General features: G+C 36.1%; 1 protein-coding gene across 4 annotated transcripts in view; it reads right to left on the minus strand.

The window, feature by feature from the left end:
- The window catches only part of LOC149577684 (CCR4-NOT transcription complex subunit), a 136,224-nt gene that overhangs the window by 68,119 nt on the left and 46,125 nt on the right, over window positions 1-21,980 (minus strand). For all 4 annotated transcript variants that reach the window (XR_016363813.1, XM_089825133.1, XM_089825125.1 and 1 more), the window contains exon 2: window positions 10,196-10,306. Coding sequence is in view for 3 of the 4 variants with exons in the window: in XM_089825133.1 (XP_089681259.1) it covers window positions 10,196-10,306 (111 nt within the window). In the remaining variant the exon portion in view is untranslated. The remainder of the gene's footprint in view (window positions 1-10,195; window positions 10,307-21,980) is intronic.

Here is a 21,980-nt window from a genome sequence, read left to right on the forward strand (position 1 = left end):
CAATTAGAAATCCCCTCTCCTACTCTCTGGTTAAGACACCCATTATTAATGATTAAAAAACATTATTCATTGCACTTCCACAGCAAGGGAGTTGTACCTCTAAAATTCAAAGGGAAATCATTAATCCAATAACGACTTCTCCAACTGTTGACCGCATTGGTTTCTCGGATTTAGGTTGATAAAAGTTAGAGTAATCAGTAATTAGGAGACAATTTGTTAACCAACACCCTACAACTCCTCATAGTCAGTTAAGACAATATAACCTAATCTATCCATATAACAACCTGATTCTATAAATATGTTTAGCTTTTCCTATCTCGACTAAGTGATAATCGTAGTTACACAATCGTCGGTGATGGAGGTGTTGAAATCGCTGTTGTTGTTACGCCAAAATCTTGAGCTTTCAACAAACATCAAAACAGCCAAAGAGAAGGATCCATGAGAGGCGGTTAAGCACATGTCACAAATCCATTGATCTATGCTAAACAGTACCTTCACCTAAAGGGGACGGAGGCACCAACCTCCAAACAATCCCCCCCTCAACATGACCTGAGGGATTTGAACCCATAACCCAGCACTCTAATACCACTTGTTGGAATCACTATTGTCATTACGCCAAAAGCTCAAGCTTTCAACAAACGTCACAATAGTCAAAGACAAGGATCCATGTGAGGCGGTTAAGCATATGTCACAAACCCATCAGTCTATGTTGAACGGCGCCTTCCCCTAGAGGGGATGAAGGCACCAACCTCCCAACAAGGGGGGTGTCAATACAAGGGGGCAGGTTTTCGGGATAGTGGTGACAAAGGGGCCTCAATTTCGGAACGAGGGGATGGCAGGGTGGTGGTGTATATAATATATACCAATGTTACCAGCCTCGGACTCGGCTTGGACTTGGTCGGCCCCAAATTGGACTCAGACTCGGTCTCGGCAACCGGACTTGGCAAAGACTTGACAGATTAAAAAACCCATGAAGTTCAAAGATTTTTTAGGATTTTAAGCTTTTTCATTCATCATTTAGCCAATTAACATCAAATACACAATTATTGAGATAAATAGAAGCTACTTTGAACACACATACAACTTTTCATAGATCACTAATTATAAATGTGTTGTCATGATATCAGTCCCCTATATTTTTCAAGATCATAGGATTAGGGTTGTGTCAATGTTTCACGTATGTGTCTAGTCTAGGCTTCCATTAGGGTTTTTCCTCTCTCATCTTTATCCCTGAATTGCCTAGGTGGGAATACAAGAATAATGTAATAAATTCAATCAGTCTAGGTGACTAGGATTTGGGATGGTAAGTTTTTGCATACCCTAGATGAGAGAGAGAGAAGGAAAGAATCAAGTTCTATTCAAACGAAATCCTAAATCTATGATCAAGTGCTCCATTAAAGACATAACACAAGTAGAATGAAGATATCACAAACATTTAGAGCAAAAGATGACAGAGAATATGGAGGATTGAGGCTTAAAGACAAAATACAAATCGTGAGAATGAGATACAAGCAAAATCAGTTGAATTCGATGCAAAGTGAGCACTCAAAAATGTAGAAATGGTGAAAGAATCAGGTTAAAGGTGGCGAAAACCGAAGTTGGAACCAATTCAACAAATCAAACACATCTAATTATCCACATCGCTAAGTTGAGAAGTCAATTGAATGAAACAACGCATGCTATTGGCTGGTTGAAAGTCAAATGCTTACCTGTCATATTGGGTCCTGTTCAAATATTAAACGAAACTTAGATGCCTTCAGCCGTCAGGTCAAACAAGATCTACAGAGGTCGTAATGTCGCTATATAAAGATGCTCATTTATTAACTTATGCGACACAGCGACATGAAGACACGTGTCCGGTGGGCCATCACATTTCACAAAGCGCAGTCAGAATCTAGTCACGAGGTGCCATGAAAGAAAGAAAGTCAATGTCAGATTCTTGAAGCAATGGAATGGTACCAACTGTTTGCCACATTGTGCCTACTTGGGAAAAGGGACCTGCGTTGCAAAACAAAGAGACTTAACCTCGTTTTATTATCATTGTCAGATCAGATAGAGATCCACGGATGTCGCTATCTCGCTATGTGAAGTTGCTCGACCGTTATTCTATGTGACAAAGCGACAAGAAGACACGTGTATATGGAGGGACCCGCGGAGGAAGTTATAAAAGAAGCCATAACATTTTAATCTTGACCGTCAATTTGAGATCAACTATGGGAATTTGAAAATGCAATGACCGTTGGAATATGAAATACATGGGTTTGAAGCGAAACAACAAAAGATGAAGAATAAACCATTTTCTACAAAATTTCCTGAGATTACATGAAGAAGAACGAGCATCGGCGTTTTTAGGAATATCATGGATTCAGATTCGTCGATAGAAGAGATACCACGTGCTTGTATCATGATGCAGATTGGATAATTTTATATTTTATTCTTTTCTTTTCATATGACTATTGATCTACTAGAATTAATAAATGACAGTAAACTATAAATATAACCTCATTTGATAATGAAAGGGTCAGCAAACTTGATGGTGAAATGGTTTGTAATTTCATTTACTCTATTTGCTTGTCATGTTTTGTTGTCCATGCACAGATTAGATCTATATTAAGAGTTGAAGGACAATTATATGTGATCTTGTGATAATCAAGTGGATTCCATTTCATTTTGATATTTGCAGTAGAAGTGATTCCATTTACTTTCCTCATATATGATTATGCTTCCTCTCTTGTTCATGTCATATCATGTTAGATAGTTTCATTGGGAAATGAAAGATAAATGTATATGAATCTATTAGTTATTAGTTGGATTTCATTTCATTCAAGGCTAATAGTGAAAGCAATTCCATTTGCATTTAAATGGTAAATCTGCACTTAGAAGTAGGAGTAGATGTTAAAAAAACTTCAAGGTAGCTTGTGATTCCATTCCACCAGGTGTTATAAGTTGCCCAAATCTATTTCTGCCTAGGGTGTTTGTAGTTATGAACATCCTGGTTTATCCGTTTCTTCTCTCAGGTTAAGAGCATATCCCATATTCCAATGATCTATCAAAAGCACAATTCATTGCATATATTGCATATAAGGGAGTTGTACCTTCAAACTCAAAGGGCAATGATATAACACATACACTGACCCATTTGTTCGTAACATCCTTTTGTTCCCTCACATTTTGGGTATCTAGAGTCAAGGTAAAGCCAAGTTAGCAAGAGGGACAAATTGTTAACCAACAAAATGCAAATTTTGGAAAGAAATTACTTAGTTAAACCAAATAACATAAATCTGAAATATAGTGTAACTATCAAATGTCTACAATATCCATGGAATATGCAACCCATGGAATCAAAAGTTCAAAACATATATCAAAAAAAAGGCTCATGGTAGCCTATGTCTTCCTACGAGTACGCCTAAGATAGGTCATGGAAAACTCTAGAGTCATCCTCTGAGGTTGAACCTTTGCGACATGCTCATCATGATTATCCTCCTCATCCTCGTACTTGTCCTCATAATCCTCATCATCAGAGTTGGATCCATCACTCTTGGCCTCAAGGTCCTGCACTGGGTCTCCTTGTGCTCTAGCCTTCTCCACTACCATCGCCACTGCCTTCACCTCTTGATCCACCTGATCAACCTGCTCCAAAATTCATCACGGAAGACAAGAGCATCAACCTCTGTGTTCTACCCTACTTATATATCAACCTTCTCTAATACAATGGGAGATGTGTCAATGCCCAAACTTTGTTTATGGCAGAAGCGAAGGTTGTAGTGAACAAAAACAAGATCATTCAACTTTTTCGCTGCCAACCTGTTGCGCCTCTTCGACTATATATGCTCAAACATACTCCAATTGCATTCGCATCCAAGAGCACTAAATGGTTGGCTCAAGATACTCCAATTGCCTTACCTCTTCAAATCTGCTCTAGAAATGGAAATGTAACCCAAGTTTGAAGATGCCTCCACCAAATGCTTCTTTTAACTCCTCTTAATGCTTATATGCAAGCTACCAATTGGCACAAACAATCAGCAACCAATAGATGAGCGCCAACCGATTTGCTAATCTATCTCCCAAAACCCCAATACTCTTCCCTCAACTCTTATTTCTCTAGCCTGTGTTTGCAAGTGGTAGAATTACCTTTTTAGGTCTTACTCGTGCCGAACATATGAGAAAAAACTAAAAAACTAAACATTAAAAAAAAAGGGTCTTTTCCAAAAGCCACCCGCTGGCCGAGTCAGGGTGACGGGACTCGGCGAGTCAACTAAGACTCAGCTAGGACTCGGCTAAGTCTGAGTCAAGAGGCAATTTGCCTCGGGACTCACCGAGTCCTACAAGACTAATATATACTATACATATAGTACACAAAATTCTAGTTATTAAAAGATGTATAAGACATAAAGATGTAAAATAGTAAATTGCTGAATACTTGAACATTGCATTGCACATTGAACAATAAACTTTGAGCATTGAAGTTTTCAATATCAAATCACTAATTAGAATACTCAATACAACATATGATAAAAATTTTAATTGTTGAATCAGCAAATTGAAGAGTTGTGTTATATCATATGATAATAGATATCAAAAGTATCTAGTGATAAAGATGATAAGTTTAAGTAGCATGACATCAAAACAAACAAAGAATGGATTCAAAAATGTGCTTTTTATAATCACTTTACTAAGTTGTCGTGATGAGGTACATTTGGGCATCTGTTGAATGCTTCAAGGACATTGTTATGCCCTCCTCAATGTTGCAAGAACATGCAGACATATGCACATTTCTGCTAGCAGGTCTCAAATTTAAGTGGCGATTTTAAGCATGCTGAGACGTTGTCCCCTCGTCCCCGTTCTGGGAATGTTGGGGAATTTTTTGTATGTGTGTGTTCGCACGCCAAGACGTTGTCCCCTCATCCCCGTTCTGGGAAAGTTGGGGAATTTTTTTTTTGTGTGTGTGTGTGTTGGGGGGGGTGTTCAGTGGTGACAATCTAAACATGTTTGCAGTATAACTCTTGAGGTGTGTCTGTCACATGAATGGTAGCCTTCATGATTGTTCATGTTTGTCTCATGACTATTCATGTCTGTCTCATGGCTGTACATTTTCTTTAAGGCCTTCATGAGGCAATGCAACTCCTCATTTTCAATAAAGACAACTCTACCCAACCTATCCAAACAACATTTTGGATTATATTGTCATGTCTAAAGGGTGTTTAACTTTTCCTATATCCACTAAGTGATGATCTAAACATGTTTGGGTATAACTCTAGGGTATATCTCTACTATCCTGCACTTTCTCATCCTGATGATGGATCATGTAGTATGATCCGAAACATTGATGTTAAAAAAACACACACAATTGAATCCAGAAAACATTTTATTTACAAATGGATTGTGGAAATCTGATAATGTTAAGTGTGTGTCTTATTAAGGCAGCCTTGATCTAGACTAACATATGCATCTAATTACAATGAAACTAGGGATCCAATAAACAAAATGCATCTCACATTTGATTCACATAGGCCTCTCATATGCCATGATCATAAGTTGCAAGGGATATTGTGACTCAAGCATCCTCTATAATATAATTTTTTTTTTTAAATCACAAACAATTTGATCAGCTCCTTCATTGAAAAGAACAAAACAATGTCAATGAGGTGTAGTAGATGCAAATAGACATTTGCACCTCCTTGCATCCACCACAACTTTTTGACTCACTCAAACCTGCCAATATCCTAAAATGTATTGTTCATGGCATACACACAACAAGCTGTCAATATATGTTGCAATTATAACCAGTTGCACTAAATTTTAAGGACCCAGCCTTGTCGATGGCATCTCTTAGGCTTTCAAGTTGAAACTTTGCATCCTTGCATTTTCCTAAGTCAAGATGCAAGGAATTCAGTTCCAATCCTTAAAAACTATATTATTTGATGAGAAAGAAATGTCTACAATCTATCCGTCTCTGATGGTACTGTAACCATGTGACACACATATGGTCTGCATCTCCTTCAACAACTTCACCTTTAGATATTTTTTGCCTAAGATGGTGTTACTCAATTGCCTCCCCAAAAGCAAATAAGATGTGTCTTCTTTGACTACTTAGTCATAGCCTCCTTTAAAAACAAGGTAAGCAACATGAAATAGAATGCCATTACCAATGAAGAAACTCACAACAAAATTATCTGCCTCTTCTCAAGCATGTGGATTAAAGATGTCTATAAGTATATTGAGTGATAGAACACCTGACCTTCCTTTTCCCCTTAGGATTCACTACACTCGCCTCAAAAGGTAAAACTATAGTATGTATAGAACTATAAACATATTTAGAAATCCTAGATGACAATGGTGCAAATGGGGTATAGATATATGCATGATAAATTAACAAATTTCACCATCTCCTCTTGTGTGATCCCCTCAAAATCCCTAACCTCTTAGCCATGTATATAAAAGTTGTGTATTCACCTTGGTAATACTCTCCTTCAAAAAGGAAGAAAATATTACACACCCAATGTCCACTCTCCAATGAATTATGGACTTCATTTGTATCAATGATAGTGGTCAAAGTATTGCAAAGGATCCTACTTATTGATTGGTCACATGAAACATGGGTTCCACAGCTTAGGACAATCAAACTCCATGGCATTCAATTCACTGTGTCTCTCACCTTTCTCCTCCAACCCCTTCACAATATTTGTTTCCTGCATTCTGTTGCAATCTTCATCATTATTACTTGTTAGCATACCAAAATAACAAAAACTAAACTGTAACATAAACCAAAAAAAAGAGTCACCTATCCTCAAAAATAACATGTTTAGCCCATTTATATTGGACAAATTGAAGTTCAATCACCAAACAAAATACTAAAACCAGCACTTAGGGCAAGTGCCAAAAACAAAACAATAGTTTTAGCTTTTCTATCAATCTTTCTCAATTCCAAAGAACAAAAGCAATGCAACATTTTCTTAACAGAAAGGTATACAAACAAAACCAATTATTAACCTTAAAAGCATTTCAACAAATTAGAAAGCAACGTCCTAAAGTCCTCTTTTCAAATTGCAATAGAGAAAAAAAGATCCTTTTTTAGAAGTATTTAACCAGCAGAAAATTAAAAAGCCACTGTCCAATGATTGAATGTGTTCAATAATTGAATCACAAAGCAACTTCAAAATCAAAAACGAAAAATGAGAAAAAAAATGATGTGTCGAGTTTAGCAATAAATATAAGAAGCTCAAAAGTTCATTAGCAATCAATGTAATTGCTTGTCTTTTGTTCATCATTGCAAAGGAGACATTTATCTCCCTCCTTTGTCTCTCTTCCAGAGTAGCTGGGAACTCCACTGCCCCTCCTCAGGCTTGTGTGTCCCCGTATCCATATCAGATACAGATACAGATACAATACAACATCAATACACATTGTATTACCTGCCTAAAAATCCTTAGTTTTCCGACTTTGCCAAATACTATGTGATTTGGCATTTTTACAATTTGACATAAGTCTTAATTTAAAACATACTTTCAATCAGTCAACTTTTTTCAGTTGGTATAAACAATAACCAACACCAAATGAGGAACAAATGAAATGTTCTTATATTTGAGGTATCCATTTTTGGGGATTGTCTTCCAAAGCAACTCTATCATTTTGAATAATGTAAATAATTAAATCAACTTTTAATAATATATATAGCAATTGTATGTCTGTGTTGCTTGTAAAGTAATGAAAATATCCTATTATAACATAGAGAATTGTGTTAAATATGTGTATTTGTTTTTTATGAATATCGTATCAAGTTGTATTCATAGGGGGTCTTAAAAATGGTCATATCTATATCCAATACTGTACCCATAATTGTAACCATGCAACTTTGCTCTCTTCTTCTCCTTTCCATTTACATGTATTTTCTTTTGTGCGAATGCAAAATTATAATGGATCATAGTACTGTAAATCTGCAAGAAAAATGCAACTTCACATGACCCCTCACCACTTGGCTGCACCTGCAAGCTGATCTCAATCAGATTGCAAAAAGATTTCAATCATAAGCACAACATTGACCTCAAAATCAATGATAAGACAACAATTTATTCAATATTTTGAATATTAACAAATCTAATTGGCAATTTTTTCCAAATTATTTTTTTCAATTTAGACCTTATTTTTCTAAAGCAAATTTTGGATTTTGATAAAGTGGTATCACTTGAAACCAACACCAACTCATTGGATAAACAAGGCACATTTCTTTACACAGTCAACAAATATAATTCCATTAAATCATTTTCATTCGAATAACACCTTAGGGGCCTTTTGTAAAGTTTATTTTCACCCTAATTGGGAGGGTTAAACACTAGACCTTAACCATTAAGATTTTAGCACTAAGCCATAAACTATTTTAGTTTGGCATTAGGGATATATTATTGTACTTCACTAACCCTAACCCTAAACTAACTTGTTATTAGGGTTCGAAAAAAATTAATCTTTAAGCATACATTAAACTTAACACTAAAACTTACTTATTATGGTATAGAATTATCTTTTTAAGGTTGAAGGTCTGGAAACAAACTACTTTTATATATACAAAACCAAAACTGTTTTGGTTGAGAGTTAAAGAGTAAGGAACAATTTTTTGTTTTATGCATGTCCTGATCCTGATCCTAGTACTAAGCCCTAAATTTTATAATTAGGGCAAATTTAAATGCATAAAAGAAATTAATTGAGCAAAGTTCCCAAACTCACGCAGACTCGCCCAAACTCAAAAGGTCTTAAGCCGAGGACCCAAAGAAAGTCCCAAGGGCCCGGACTCAAACTCAACCAAGTCTAGGTGATGACTTGCAAGGCGAGTTTCAAGGTGACTCTTTGAGTCCCAATGACAAGACTCAACTGATAGAGTTTACGTTACCTGCAAAGTATAAATCACATATTTACCTTTCTTACACTTTTAAGTTATCTTTTATATAATATTATCAGGATCTTTGAGAGTGGTTTAAGATCTCCAAGAGTTATAATAGAGATTCTGGATTTCAGAATAGCCTAAAAAATTTAAGACTGGGCCAAATTTCAGTAATTAACACGTTCCATCAGTGTTCGTTTCCATAGTTTTTCCTATCTTTTCAAAGATTTTTTGACACTTGGATTTTCAAAGAATTCCCCTTATCCCCTAGACATATCTCAGTTTGTGTGTATACTTATGTGATCAATGTATATTTATCTCAGTTTGTGTGTATACTTATGTGATCAATGTATATTTATCTCAGTTTGTGTGTATACTTATGTGATCAATGTATATTCATGTATGCGATCAAAATTTTAAATTAGCTTCTACTTGATGATGATGTTGTGTCTATAAGCTTTTATTTAGTAGAGGGTGCAGGAAACCAGTTTAAAATCCTTAAAAAACCTCTAAATTTCTACGGCTTTTTCATTTTGTCGAGTCTGCCAACTTTGGAAATTATAAAAATCCAACCCCTTATTCCAACACCAAAACATTCAAGGCTTACAGTTAGGGGTAGTATATTTTATAATAATGGATTTTTAATGCTTTCAGTATTGCCTATGCACTACACTAAATTAGTAGAATGGTCTGCCTTGCTATCTAGTGCTTTCTTTTCAGTTATTGCATTTCAATAAATTGTAATCCTAAACATTGTATGCTCTCAACTTCCATGTTCTAGGGTCTACATGATTAGAAAGTGGGAAGAATATTCCATTGTAATCTCACTTTGAATTGATGTAAATTATGGTGGTCATTGCATGTTTTAATGTGTACTAATTAAAGGTTGTGCATTCACATCTCCCAACACATCCCTAAATTATTTCTAAAATGACAAAGTTCCATATTTTTCCAAAAAAAAAATGAGGGCAATGTGAGGGAGGTGAAACCTTCAATCACAATTCTCACCCCCAACAACTTGAAATCCTACCATAGAAGTTTCAAACGAAAAGGGAGAGGTTCCAAGTTTAGTTATGAAGCCCTACCTCCGAAATGTCCCATAGGAATGCTTTGGCCTCACAGACACATCCATGCGGTCAATGATAATTTTAGTTATACAATTTTCTTCAATGTACTAAGTTTCCTTCATTCATTTCTCACAATGTCATTATCCATTGACTAAAACACTTTCACTGCCATGTCATCGATTAGGAATACCTTATTCTTCTAAGTACAACAAGAAAAAGGCTATCTTACCTACTATATGAGGGCAGTTATACTTACATCAAGAAGAAACGACAAAAATGGATTTGCGCATAACTGCTCCCTGCAATAGACATTGTAGAGAATGTTGAATGCTACCAACCGCTCAGTCTGTTTCAAGATTCTCTTATCCTAGAAATGCATCCAGCAAATCCATTAGCTTACAGCAAAACTTTAATAGTAAAACATAAAATATATATGGTCAACAATTTCTAATTTCAGAAATAAAGTAAGCAATTCCTACAAGATTAGCCAGATTGGTTATCGAAGTGAAATGATGACATTATAGTCAAAAACATATTTTCATGATCTCTTTCTGTGCTCATGGTAATGCATAAATTCATCAGTTCCTATCATCAGAAAACAACAAAAGCATAGTCCCATTAGCTTATTCTATGCCAATGAAAATGATTGGGCACATCAATTTCAATTAAACAGAAAACACATAACCAATTTAACAATTATATAATTTAAGAAACTATAAATTTCAAGTTCATTGGCCATTTGAAGCACTTTCCCTAAGAACATAACAGTAAAGATGACTTAACAAAAAAGTTATATCAGTGGTTTAGAGCTAAAAACATCTTAAAGTAGGGGCAAATTACAAGCAGATCGTGTTTACACATCAATTGTCTCAGATGCATGCAAATACCTTCTGACACTTAACACATGCCATTAAATAAATATTGTAGCAGCAAAAAGAATGAATACAAAGCTTTATCAAGTAAGAAACATAGAAATTTACATAAAGATCAGCAATAGAATATGAGAAATATGTGCATAGGTAGGTTACAAAACCTAAATCCAAAGATTAAATCTCAATAACAAATAAAATAATATTTTTATTTACAAATAATGCAATGTCTATGATTTTAGTCAACTTTACAAGGGTTTAAGGGTGTCAAGGTATGAATAATAGTATACCTATCTGCTAGGAATAAATCTTTACTTGATAAAGTTAATTTCCTTTTCCATCTCCTGTAGGAATATCCCTAACGAATCCATACAAGTGTTTTGTCATCTTGAGTTCTCATTACTCTTGTTTTTTATTCCAAGCATTTGGAATGTTTGATTACCTCCTTATGAGGATTAGGACACATTGCACACACAGGATGATAGACAGCATCCTTAGACTTGAGAATTACAATGTAACTCTTCTCTCTCGCCTCTATAAATTTGGGGTGCCTCTCTCTTTTCTTCTTAGTGGTAAAATTTTAATGCTTATTCTCTCTCACACTTTCTCTCATTGCAATTTGTTTGGGCTTTTGCCATCTACTTAACATTGCAGGTTTTTCTTTGTTTTTCCCCTTACAAACCTTGTCTCTCCTTCTTAGATTTTGGTGTGCTTCCTCCATTTGGCTTCTCAAATGGTAGCATTTGGTTTCAAATTTTTGCTTTTGCTTCTTCTTTTTTTAACAGGGGTAAACGCTTTGACCTGGAGCTATGAACCAATGAGGCCATAAATGGGGGACCTCATCCCCATTAGATTTGAACATTGATGGCAAGGATAACAACTCAACAACTTAACCATCACAACATGCCACTATTGGCAATTTTGCCTTTGCTTAGTTAATTTCTGATTCTCCATGTTATTATTGTTTTACCATCTTTAAAAACTCTTTTTAATACATGCCAAGAAATACCATTATGACATTTTTTATTGTATTTTTATTTATCTTATTCTTTATTTATTTACATGTTTTTTAATAAGATTTATTTTTTATTTTATAAATACAAATAGATATTATTCATGTATTATTATTTGTAGTGCATTATTTTTTATTAATGTTTTAAACCGGGAATGACAATAAGCAGCAAAAAATCATAAAAGAAACAATAATATAGGGCATTTATCCTAGGAAAACCCTCCAACTTGAGACAAAAACCCAACCACACCAAAAACATCTCTTTTATTAAATAATAGAGGTCTGAGTGTAATGCTTCCAACTAAATATTGCAAACTCTTCAACTTATTACATCTATCTAGATAGACTCCATAGACTATCTATAGTTGTTGTATAGAATAACGCAACTTAACAAGCATCCCCTCACACGAAGCAATGATATATTATATATACAATGTTAAGGATTATCAAAAATGTAACTTCTCAAGACTTAAACCGAGAGACTACATATTATAAGTGGAAGTCTCGTCATATTTCCAAATGCAAGTCTCTTCATATTTCCAAATGTATGTCTCTTCGTATTTCCAAATGCAATGGAGATACCTTTTCAAGTATTCATGTCATGGTAACTCTCAACATGACACTCATAATGGCAAACCCATTTGTGAGGAAACAAACATTTGTCACAAAGTCTCCAATGTGATAACATCATGGAGTCACTCAAACTAATGTTCACAGTAGTTACTCCCATGTGTGAAAACACAAACTATCATCACAAATTCACTCAATGATGTCATGGTGGAATCTCCCAACATGATGTCCATTATGACTACTCCCATGAGTGGAAAGAGTAACAAGGGCTTTCACCTCAAATTCCTCCCTCTCAAAGAAAAATGCATTAAGCTCATAATAAAAACGACTGAATGTTGAAATTCATGAGAAAAGACAGCCTCTCAGCAAAGGCAACATTCTCACAAGTTTATCATAATAAATTACAATTGGCTCCAATGTTTGACCAAACAATGAGCTTTTGAGGCCACATTGCTTCTCAACCTTGTTGATCCCCTGGAAAGGACTTAGCACTCTCCCTTTGCTAATCTTATTGAGCCCAAAGAAGTCCTCCCTCTTCAACTAATCAAGCTTTCCCTTAAAGTAATTAATATTCTCCAGTCCCAACATCATCTCCAGTACATTAACCCTTTGATAGTTCGCCTTGAGTTCTCATAATTTAACTCCCTCTGAATGTCATTGCTTCCTCGTCGAAAAAACTATATACAAATACAATCTATATAGGTTCTTCGTCTTCATTTAAGTTATGTGCCATCAACTTAGTCCTATGGCTGCAAATAGTGTCCTAATGTTTGTTGATTTCTACAGTCTGCATGACTTTCTTACAAGATGCATAGAGCTCTTACTTCCTTGAATTCCTTATATAATCTCTCATCAACTTGTTGCTTCTCGGTTCATCCTAGAAGCAATTTAGAGAGATTAGTAATAGACTTAACCTATGTCCCAAAGGAAATATATAAACTAATGTTAGAAGTATATATGACTCACTATTCCCTATGTTATTGCATGAGTTAGCTACATAAAATTCATAATCAATATCCAAAGGTATAAGCATTAAATACTTATCTATGTATTGTTCATCAATTTAACAATGCCCTTTCAAATTTTTATTTTCATATCCCTTACAATTTAGTGAACCTAACTACTATAGAGACAAACGTCTATATCTTATCATAGGAATCATAGAATATACACCATATAAAAATGAAGAATATAAATCATCGGGTGAATCGCAAACCAAGCTCCATTGGTATACACCCATAGATCCTGTGCAATTAACAACTATCGCTTACACTGCCTACTCACACATACCTATAGACTCATAATTTATGACAACAATAGGTAAGTGGTATGTAATCACCAATAGTGAGAATTGTTTTCCCATGAAAAACATCTCTCGTAGAATCTTCCAAGCACCATTGCATGACAGCAATTCCTTCTCAAAACGCACAAAAGAGTTGAATTCCCTCATTCCAAACCACACCATACACAACAGCTACACCTCATTTTACTAATTCATTGAGATTACCTAAAATAAGAATGACTCTCTTACATTTACTAATCATTTTCAATACTTGATGGCTAACATTGCTTATTGCCATTGCTCAATTTTGCTCTAATACCATGCTTGTTGGAGATTGTAGCTGCGATAGAGATTTTTATATCTGGGTGTTAATATTGTTATAGTTCCCTTTAGCTGAAAAGGACATTTATGATAGATTGTAATATAAAATATAAAGGCATGTGTCATACAACATGTGGTAAGGATGGAAATACAAAGAGTTGTAATTCAAAATAAAGAGTAATTGAAGAGACCTTTGGTTGGAATGTGAAGGCTCTTTCTTTATGTTATGAATAATGCATCAAGCGAATAGCATTGTACACTTGAATTTTATTATCATTAAAGTGATCTTTTGTTGTGTGGCTAGGTTTTTGCCCTCATTCTAGAAGGATTTTCCCAAGATAATTCTAAGTGTTTCTTGCATCTATTTTGCTCTCCCTTATTGTTGTTTATCTTTATTTTTCTGGGCTCAAAATCCAACATTGTATAAGAAGAGAATGCATGAGGTTCAATATGATTGTTATGTTGACTGAAGAAATTTTCTGTATACGATAGCAACTTGTTGAAGTATGTTGTAGACCATCACTTTCCACGATGTAGTTGTCGATGCCCTCAAGTTAATCACATAGATGGCCTTGGTCATAGGTCTTGGTGTATGCAATGTGCCTTTGGTGTATGCAATATGCCTTGGTCATAGGTCTTGGTGAAGCTTCTGATAAAGCCGTTGTTTCCTAGCTGGGGCAATATGCCTTATGTTGTTTACTAGAGGCTCTTTCACATTCTGGAAAGGAGTGTTGCATAACTAGGAAATTCATAGCTAGCATTCATCTTCATCTCATGTTTTCCACACCCCATGTTTTATTTTGTTCTACACTCTTCTCATCCTTATTTATGTGTCATTTATTAGTTCATGTTTGGCATGGTGCTTGTCTTGCCTTATAGCTCTTATAAACGGTTCTTTGATTCTTGGTAGATCATCATTGAGGTGTGTAACATTCCACACAGTTTCTCATGAAAAGGAGGTAGGTTCCAAGGTTCACATATTGTGAACAAATATAAGGAAACAGCTGCAAAAGAACTAAGATTTCGAGTGTTGGGTGTTTCTACATGGTCCAATAGGCTGCTTTGGCCTCAAGGACGTTACTAAAATCTTTTATTCATTCATTCTCAACGCTTTGTAGAGTGGGCTCATATTCTTGTTCTTTTTTTGTGCGATTAGGTCTCGTCTCAACTTGTTGGGTGATCCTTGCTCAAGGATCCAGCATGAGTGAAAATTTCTATCTTTATATATATGCTTGGTGGAGGTAACATTTTGTTAACTCTGGTTCTAGATTTCTTTGTTGAGGTTAGGTTCAATCTTGCCAAGATCTACGTCATTATTTTGGTCATCTTCCTCTAGGATTGTCCTTTTGAGTAATGCATGACCTTGAATTATTTTTGTGTTTTGTTCTTTTGAGTCCATATCGGGAGCTACAATGGAACTCTGGAAGTTTCAGGGGATTCCCTCTCTTGTTTGCAATTTTTGAGAGCGTAAATTTCTTGCTTTCATGTCATAGTTATATCTTTTTGTCATTGCGAGTATCTTGACATTTTTGCATGATGTTAGAGATACGAAGTTGGTCATTCGTGGCTCGTCACGATCTCTGTACTAAAGCTACCACCGGCTATTTAGAAAATTTGCTATATCTACCTATCTTGTCGAGAATCTTCGTGATTCTTTGCTTGCTAATTTATGAAATCTTAACACTACAGCTATTAAATCCTTGGAAACATGCGTGTGTTGAGTATAATCGAGTTATGCCTTACAGTTATGTTTTGCATTTTATGATACTCGGCTTCTACCTTACTTGAGTCAAACTAAGTTGTTACCTGTCAATGATCTTTGTTGGCAATCCTTGCTGGTTGTTAGTCATTTTAAAGCTAGTTCCAACAGTCCCTTTTTGTTGGTGGTCGTTATGGGATTTTATGTGCATGTGCCCAGCAAAGCTCTTGGACTTGATGACCAAAGGATATATTGGTGAGTTTGCAGAAGTATATTGTAACTATATATTGAATATGAATTTGTGTATATGTCATGATGGGTTATTTTAATCTCTTTTGATTGCAGGATGCAATAAGAAGAAACAAGATGAGGATTTTTTTTTTAATGATACATTCAGAGGGAGATGTTTTAGCTTCAAAGGGAGGCTTCAGTAGCTATCTTCTTGTGATGATAAAAGTTAAGAGGGAGTATTTATGAAATCCCTACCCATTTTATACATGCTTGGTATTATAGAATTTGAGACAATGGTTGGAAAAGAGTTTCAATTGTGATTTCTTTTCTTGTTAATTATGAGTTTTTATTTATGGGAAACTAATAAAGTTACAAGGTTAACCTGATAACTCTTTGTAATATCCTGAACCAGATATTAACTATTTTCCCTTTTTGCTATATAATGCAGAAATAAACTTTGCAGATAAATTTCCAGCACATTCATAAACAGTTAAAATGTCAACGGACACTTTTCCAGCCTCTACTTGAATACAATATCAAGCTCCAATATAAACAAATGTAATACAAGACATTCAATAAAACCAATGGTTCTCCACAAGATAACAATTCGTTATTTCCAAAATAACCTTCAAGATGTCGAACATATGATCATGAATTACAAACTGATAATACGAAACCAGCAAACTCTTATAATACCTTAAACAATGTTATTGCCTTATACAGCAGCAATATAAGAACCAGCAACTAAAATGTTATTGTATTATACAACAGCAATACAATAACCAACACACAGAAACCAATCCTAAATACAAATTCAATAGTTGGATTGGAACGATAGGATAAGAACCTGCAAGTACGAATGAAACACCTAAAGTGACGTTTTCCCAAGACAATGGGTTTGCGTCTATTCTCTGCTAGCACGAGGGGCTACATCCTCCAACTAGCTAAAAGCTGAAGCTTTCTGAGACTCTCACAAGAGAGGAAATTGCACTAAATAATAAAATTAAGCATACCAACAATGAACTTCTTTCCTCTTTTAATACACAATCTTGAGACTTTTTGGCTACCCTTTGGCCTTGTGACTCTTCAACTTCTCTCTAATAAATCGTCCTATTCCTCCTTGTCCTCTTGTGACAACATGTAATATTAATTTGACCTTTTATTATATAACTCTAGCGTACATAGTCAAATTTAATTTGTAAATTCATTTTTTCTTAATAATTCTAATGTCCCCAAAAAAGGGACATTACAAATCTCCCCTCCTTGAGATTGTTTGCCCTCAAGCAATATGTACCAAGATCCCATATAATTCTATAGTTAATCCAGTAGCTCAAACTGACAACAAACCCGGCCAAACTGTGAAGCACGGTAGCACTCTGCAAAACACCTGTCAACCAAATGCCTGGATCCCATATTACTCTTTGAAGAAACGTTGCGCCTGTAAACTGATCAACACTAATCATCATCATAATTAGCCTCAAACTGAATAGAACCAAAAAAAATCCTCGTCCAGCCATAGATACAATTTGCCAACACCTGGACCCCAAACTCTGTTATGCTGCCTCACTACTATGATGATATATAAATATATCCAGGGTTTATGTATAATCCAATAGAATGTGAAGACCTGACTTAAGTGGATGATGTAAGAGATGAACTACTCAAAAGTTGAAACCACCATCCCATGAACATCAAAGCTCATGCTATCGACATAAACTTGGAGGATTCCCAAACGCAAAGGTGCTATGAGTATGAAAGACACTGAGAATCTACCCACAAACCTCACATAAATACTCCACCAAGAACTATTCAAAGGCTGATGAAGAAAATTCACCCAACTCCTGAATGGAATGAAATCAGAAAATATGTTGGGACTGATCAAATGATAAACAACAGAAGTTGATTCATCATTCCCCTGCTGAGATCCGAATTCACTGCTAGAATTTGAGCCAGGATCGCAAAGTCTAAAATCAAACTCTTCCTCTTCATGGCAAACAGTAGAGGATTCCTCACTTAACACAAAAATAGAATTGTCAGACATCCAATCAGCAACAGCTTCAAACAAAGGGTTGTCGACAAGATGAAAATGTTCTGAAATTTTGCTACTTAACTGTTTGGGACAGTTATCCAAGTCATACATCTGCTGAATGCTCTCAAGTTCGTCAATGACTTCCTAGAAGAACTCCTGCCTCATTCTATTCTCACGTTCCTGAGAGTGATTCATGGTTCTAATCTGATTTTCTGCTTCTTGAAGAGAAAATTGGACATCATCTAATGCCTCATGATTACCTTTAAGCTCCCTTTTGAGCTCTATAATCTTATTCCTTTCTTTATCCCACTGATCAACATAAATTTCAGCAATCTTAAGAATATAATCCCTGTCAGAAAGCAAATACAAATATTCTGATTTCATGGATTTAAGAGCTGTTTTGACCACCTGCAGATCAGCAACAGGCCAATCTTCTTTCCCTTCTCTTCATGCCTTCCTGTAGATATCCTCAATTAACTTGTGAGTGCCATCATACTATACTAGAGAAGTCACAATTCTATCTTCATTTACCTTCAACTGGCTCCTTAAAGTGTGCATTTCATGATTGTCACTTCGTAGTAGTTCATTGTTTTGTAGGGTCATCTCGATAGGTTCTTCTAATTTTATGTCATGGGCATCAGAATTAAAGATTCATCACACAAGGGTTCCAACCTGCAATAATCTCAAGTGCAACCTCCCTCATCCGCCTATTTATCAAAACTAACCTCCATTTCACCAACATAAAAACTTGTACCTTGGGTAACACCTTTCACATGATCGCTCAAAAGTTGTACATCAATAGTAGTTGGTTGTGCTTCTTCTTCAAGAACCTTTATTCGAGGCTCGTGATCTGTTGGAAATTACTCATGCACATTTTTGAGCTAGTCCTTTGCAAGCAGATCCTGAACCACATCCAAGTACTTCCTTTTTACCACATCAGTTTTATTTTACTGCTCCAGAAGAAAATCCACGTAATCACTAAATGGTAAAACATTCTAAATTATGGTAGGAAGTTTTTGATACTCCTTGAAAATGTTGAGTATTTTTGTTCCTTTATCTGCTGATTTTGGCACATACAGATGTGAAGTAGAAGAAAGGTCTCTTACTAGGATTAAGCCATTGTCAAGGCCCAAATGGTTACTTTTTCTAGTTCAATCTGTTAGAGTAATTATTTGTTCTAACTTATTAATTAAATCACTTTGATTTAATTAATTAAGTTGCCTATTACTCTAGTTTTCTTAAGCTATCTTGTAGGTGCATATAATTAATATTTTATTAATTATATTGTGCAACCCTAGCTTTCTTAGGCTTTAGTTTCCCTTTTCGGGTTTCGTGATTCCTTTATAAGGATTCACCTCTTTGTATTTTATACATTCACTTATTGGATTATATGAGATATTGCTCTTTGCATGTCCATAAGATGGATCTGGCTTTTTGGCCTCCTTGATTTTTCCTTGCCTCTGTTCTTTGCTTCATCCATGTGACAGGTTTATGCATGTAGGTGTTCTTGGGAGATTAGTTTTTCACCTAATCTAACATGGTATCAGAGCAAGCTTGCTGCTCGCTGTTCGTGGTTTGTTGAAGCGTTTCAGAAGCTGCGTTTTTCGGAGCAGTGGGAGGCTGTACGGACAACTTTTTTGCACTTATTGCAAAAAAAAAAAATTTTGGAGCACTTTGGGCTCAAACGGACGCTTCCATTGGATTTGGAAGGCCGTTTGCAGTCAAAATCCATATAAAATTTGTCCATTTTGGACACCGTTGGTCTGGGAGGCAAATTTTTTTGTCCGATAGGGCCGTACGGCCCCCTGCACGCAATACGAGGCGAAAATCAAAAAAAAATTGCAAAAAAAAATTTATTTTTCGGCTGTTTTAAGCCGCCGCGGTTAAGAAACCGTAGCGGAGCCGCTAGCGGTCACCGCTGGCGGTCCGCCAACGGCCCGCAGCGGTTCCCGCCGCGGCCCCACCACAGCCCCGCCCGTGGCGGCCTCCGCTCTGCCCTCCCACCACCCGGCTTCCGCTCCACCGGCGGTGTGGTGGTGGTGGAGTTTTTTGTTTTTTTATTATTTTTTATTAAAAAAAATAATTTTTCATGCATTTCAGAGGGCCTGGTGGTTTTTTCTCCGTAACTTGAGCATACGGACGTATTTTTTCGATCCGAAAAATGCGCCGGAAAGCTGGTTCTGAGACGAAGATATTAGTGTAGGCTTTTTTGAATTTTGATGCAGTTTGGTTGCCTGTTTTGGCAGTCAAAGCCGGATGTTCTGTTTTGCACTCCGGGAGGCGTATCTTGAGCATCCGATCTCCGATTTTGGACTTCTTTATATCGCTAGAAATCTCTTTCTGTGCTCTTTCTAGTGATGCTGGTGGTTGTTCCAGATTTTGTTCCAGGCACATCCTATTCAGTCTTTTGCGTTTTAGCATTCTGGTGGATATCCTGTTTGTTTCAGGTCCGGGGATCGATTTTGTTGCTTCAGTTGCTTCGTTTTGGGCTCTACCTTCTGTTGTTTCAGCCTTATGTCTTTTCTGATCATTGTTGATATTCATTGTAAGCATTTTTATGCAACGCACTGAGATAAAGTGCCACTCTTGCATTTCGGGATCCTTTTCATCATTGTGATTCGTTGTACTCGCACTATTATATAAAGTGCCATGGGGGGGATAGTTGTTTGCCGCTTATAGGCCCTCTTTCTCTAATTCCTCATGCAGTGTCGACGACACATGCCTTTATTTGTGTTTGTACCTCAGTCTCGATGTGTTTGGCTCCTGTGTTGTAGGAGATTTTTTGCCCATCTTTTCAGCTGCCTGTCACCTCACCTACCTTAAGGGGAGGATATATTGTTGTTCTATGCTTCTTTGGTTGATGGTTCGTGCCTTCTATTTCCATGGAGGTTCCTTTGGTTGATGGTTCGTGCCTTCTATTTCCATGGAGGTTCTACAGATCAGCATTTTGACAGAGTTTTGCGGTTCTTCATGCTTCAATGATTCTCTTCTGATCTCTTTGTTCCTTCTTCTGGAACATTCTTCGCTATCTCTTTTTGGAGTAGGGTTTTTCCCATGTGGTTTTCTCTATTTCTCCTCTTTATAGAGATTTTGTTGTGATTGGGTACCTGAACTGGCCTTGTTGTCGGGACCCAATTCTCTTTCATAGCTGTGCTAGGTTAGCTTCCTCCCAAGCTTCGCTTAAGGGGGGGGTGTTAGAGTAATTATTTGTTCTAACTTATTAATTAAATCACTTTGATTTAATTAATTAAGTTGCCTATTACTCTAGTTTTCTTAAGCTATCTTGTAGGTGCATATAATTAATATTTTATTAATTATATTGTGCAACCCTAGCTTTCTTAGGCTTTAGTTTCCCTTTTCGGGTTTCGTGATTCCTTTATAAGGATTCACCTCTTTGTATTTTATACATTCACTTATTGGATTATATGAGATATTGCTCTTTGCATGTCCATAAGATGGATCTGGCTTTTTGGCCTCCTTGATTTTTCCTTGCCTCTGTTCTTTGCTTCATCCATGTGACAGGTTTATGCATGCAGGTGTTCTTGGGAGATTAGTTTTTCACCTAATCTAACACAATCAACTTCTAGGATTGAATGGCCATTTTCTATTAATTCTCTAGTTTCAATCTATGCCTTGTTTGATACGTCAAACCTCTTCCTCTCATCAGTTGAAGTTTCCAAATCTGAAATGAATTCTTTTGATGGTCGTCTATTGAAAGCAACTCCTTCCTCCCCAATATGCAACTCCTGTGATGGCATGTAATCAGATGCACGAGACCCATGCTCAATAGATTCAATACCCTCAAGTGCCTTACCAGAATCGAAGTCGTATTTTAAAAATCTAGGCCTTTCTTGATCCCTTTTGTTTGATAATCCATCCAGCATAGGAGATAAAACAAGTAGAGGATTTGCACCTGCATATCTAAGTGATTTATCATTTAGAATAGATGGTTAAGTATAATCACCCCATCCCAAAGGTGTACACAGATGAATATCATTGGATCTATTGAAAGTGTCTAGGGTAAGTTC

Source organism: Cupressus sempervirens, chromosome 1 (genome assembly GCF_028749045.1).
Source record: "Cupressus sempervirens isolate cs-2001-9-10 chromosome 1, ASM2874904v1, whole genome shotgun sequence".
In the NCBI taxonomy this organism is placed as follows: Eukaryota; Viridiplantae; Streptophyta; class Pinopsida; order Cupressales; family Cupressaceae; genus Cupressus; species Cupressus sempervirens.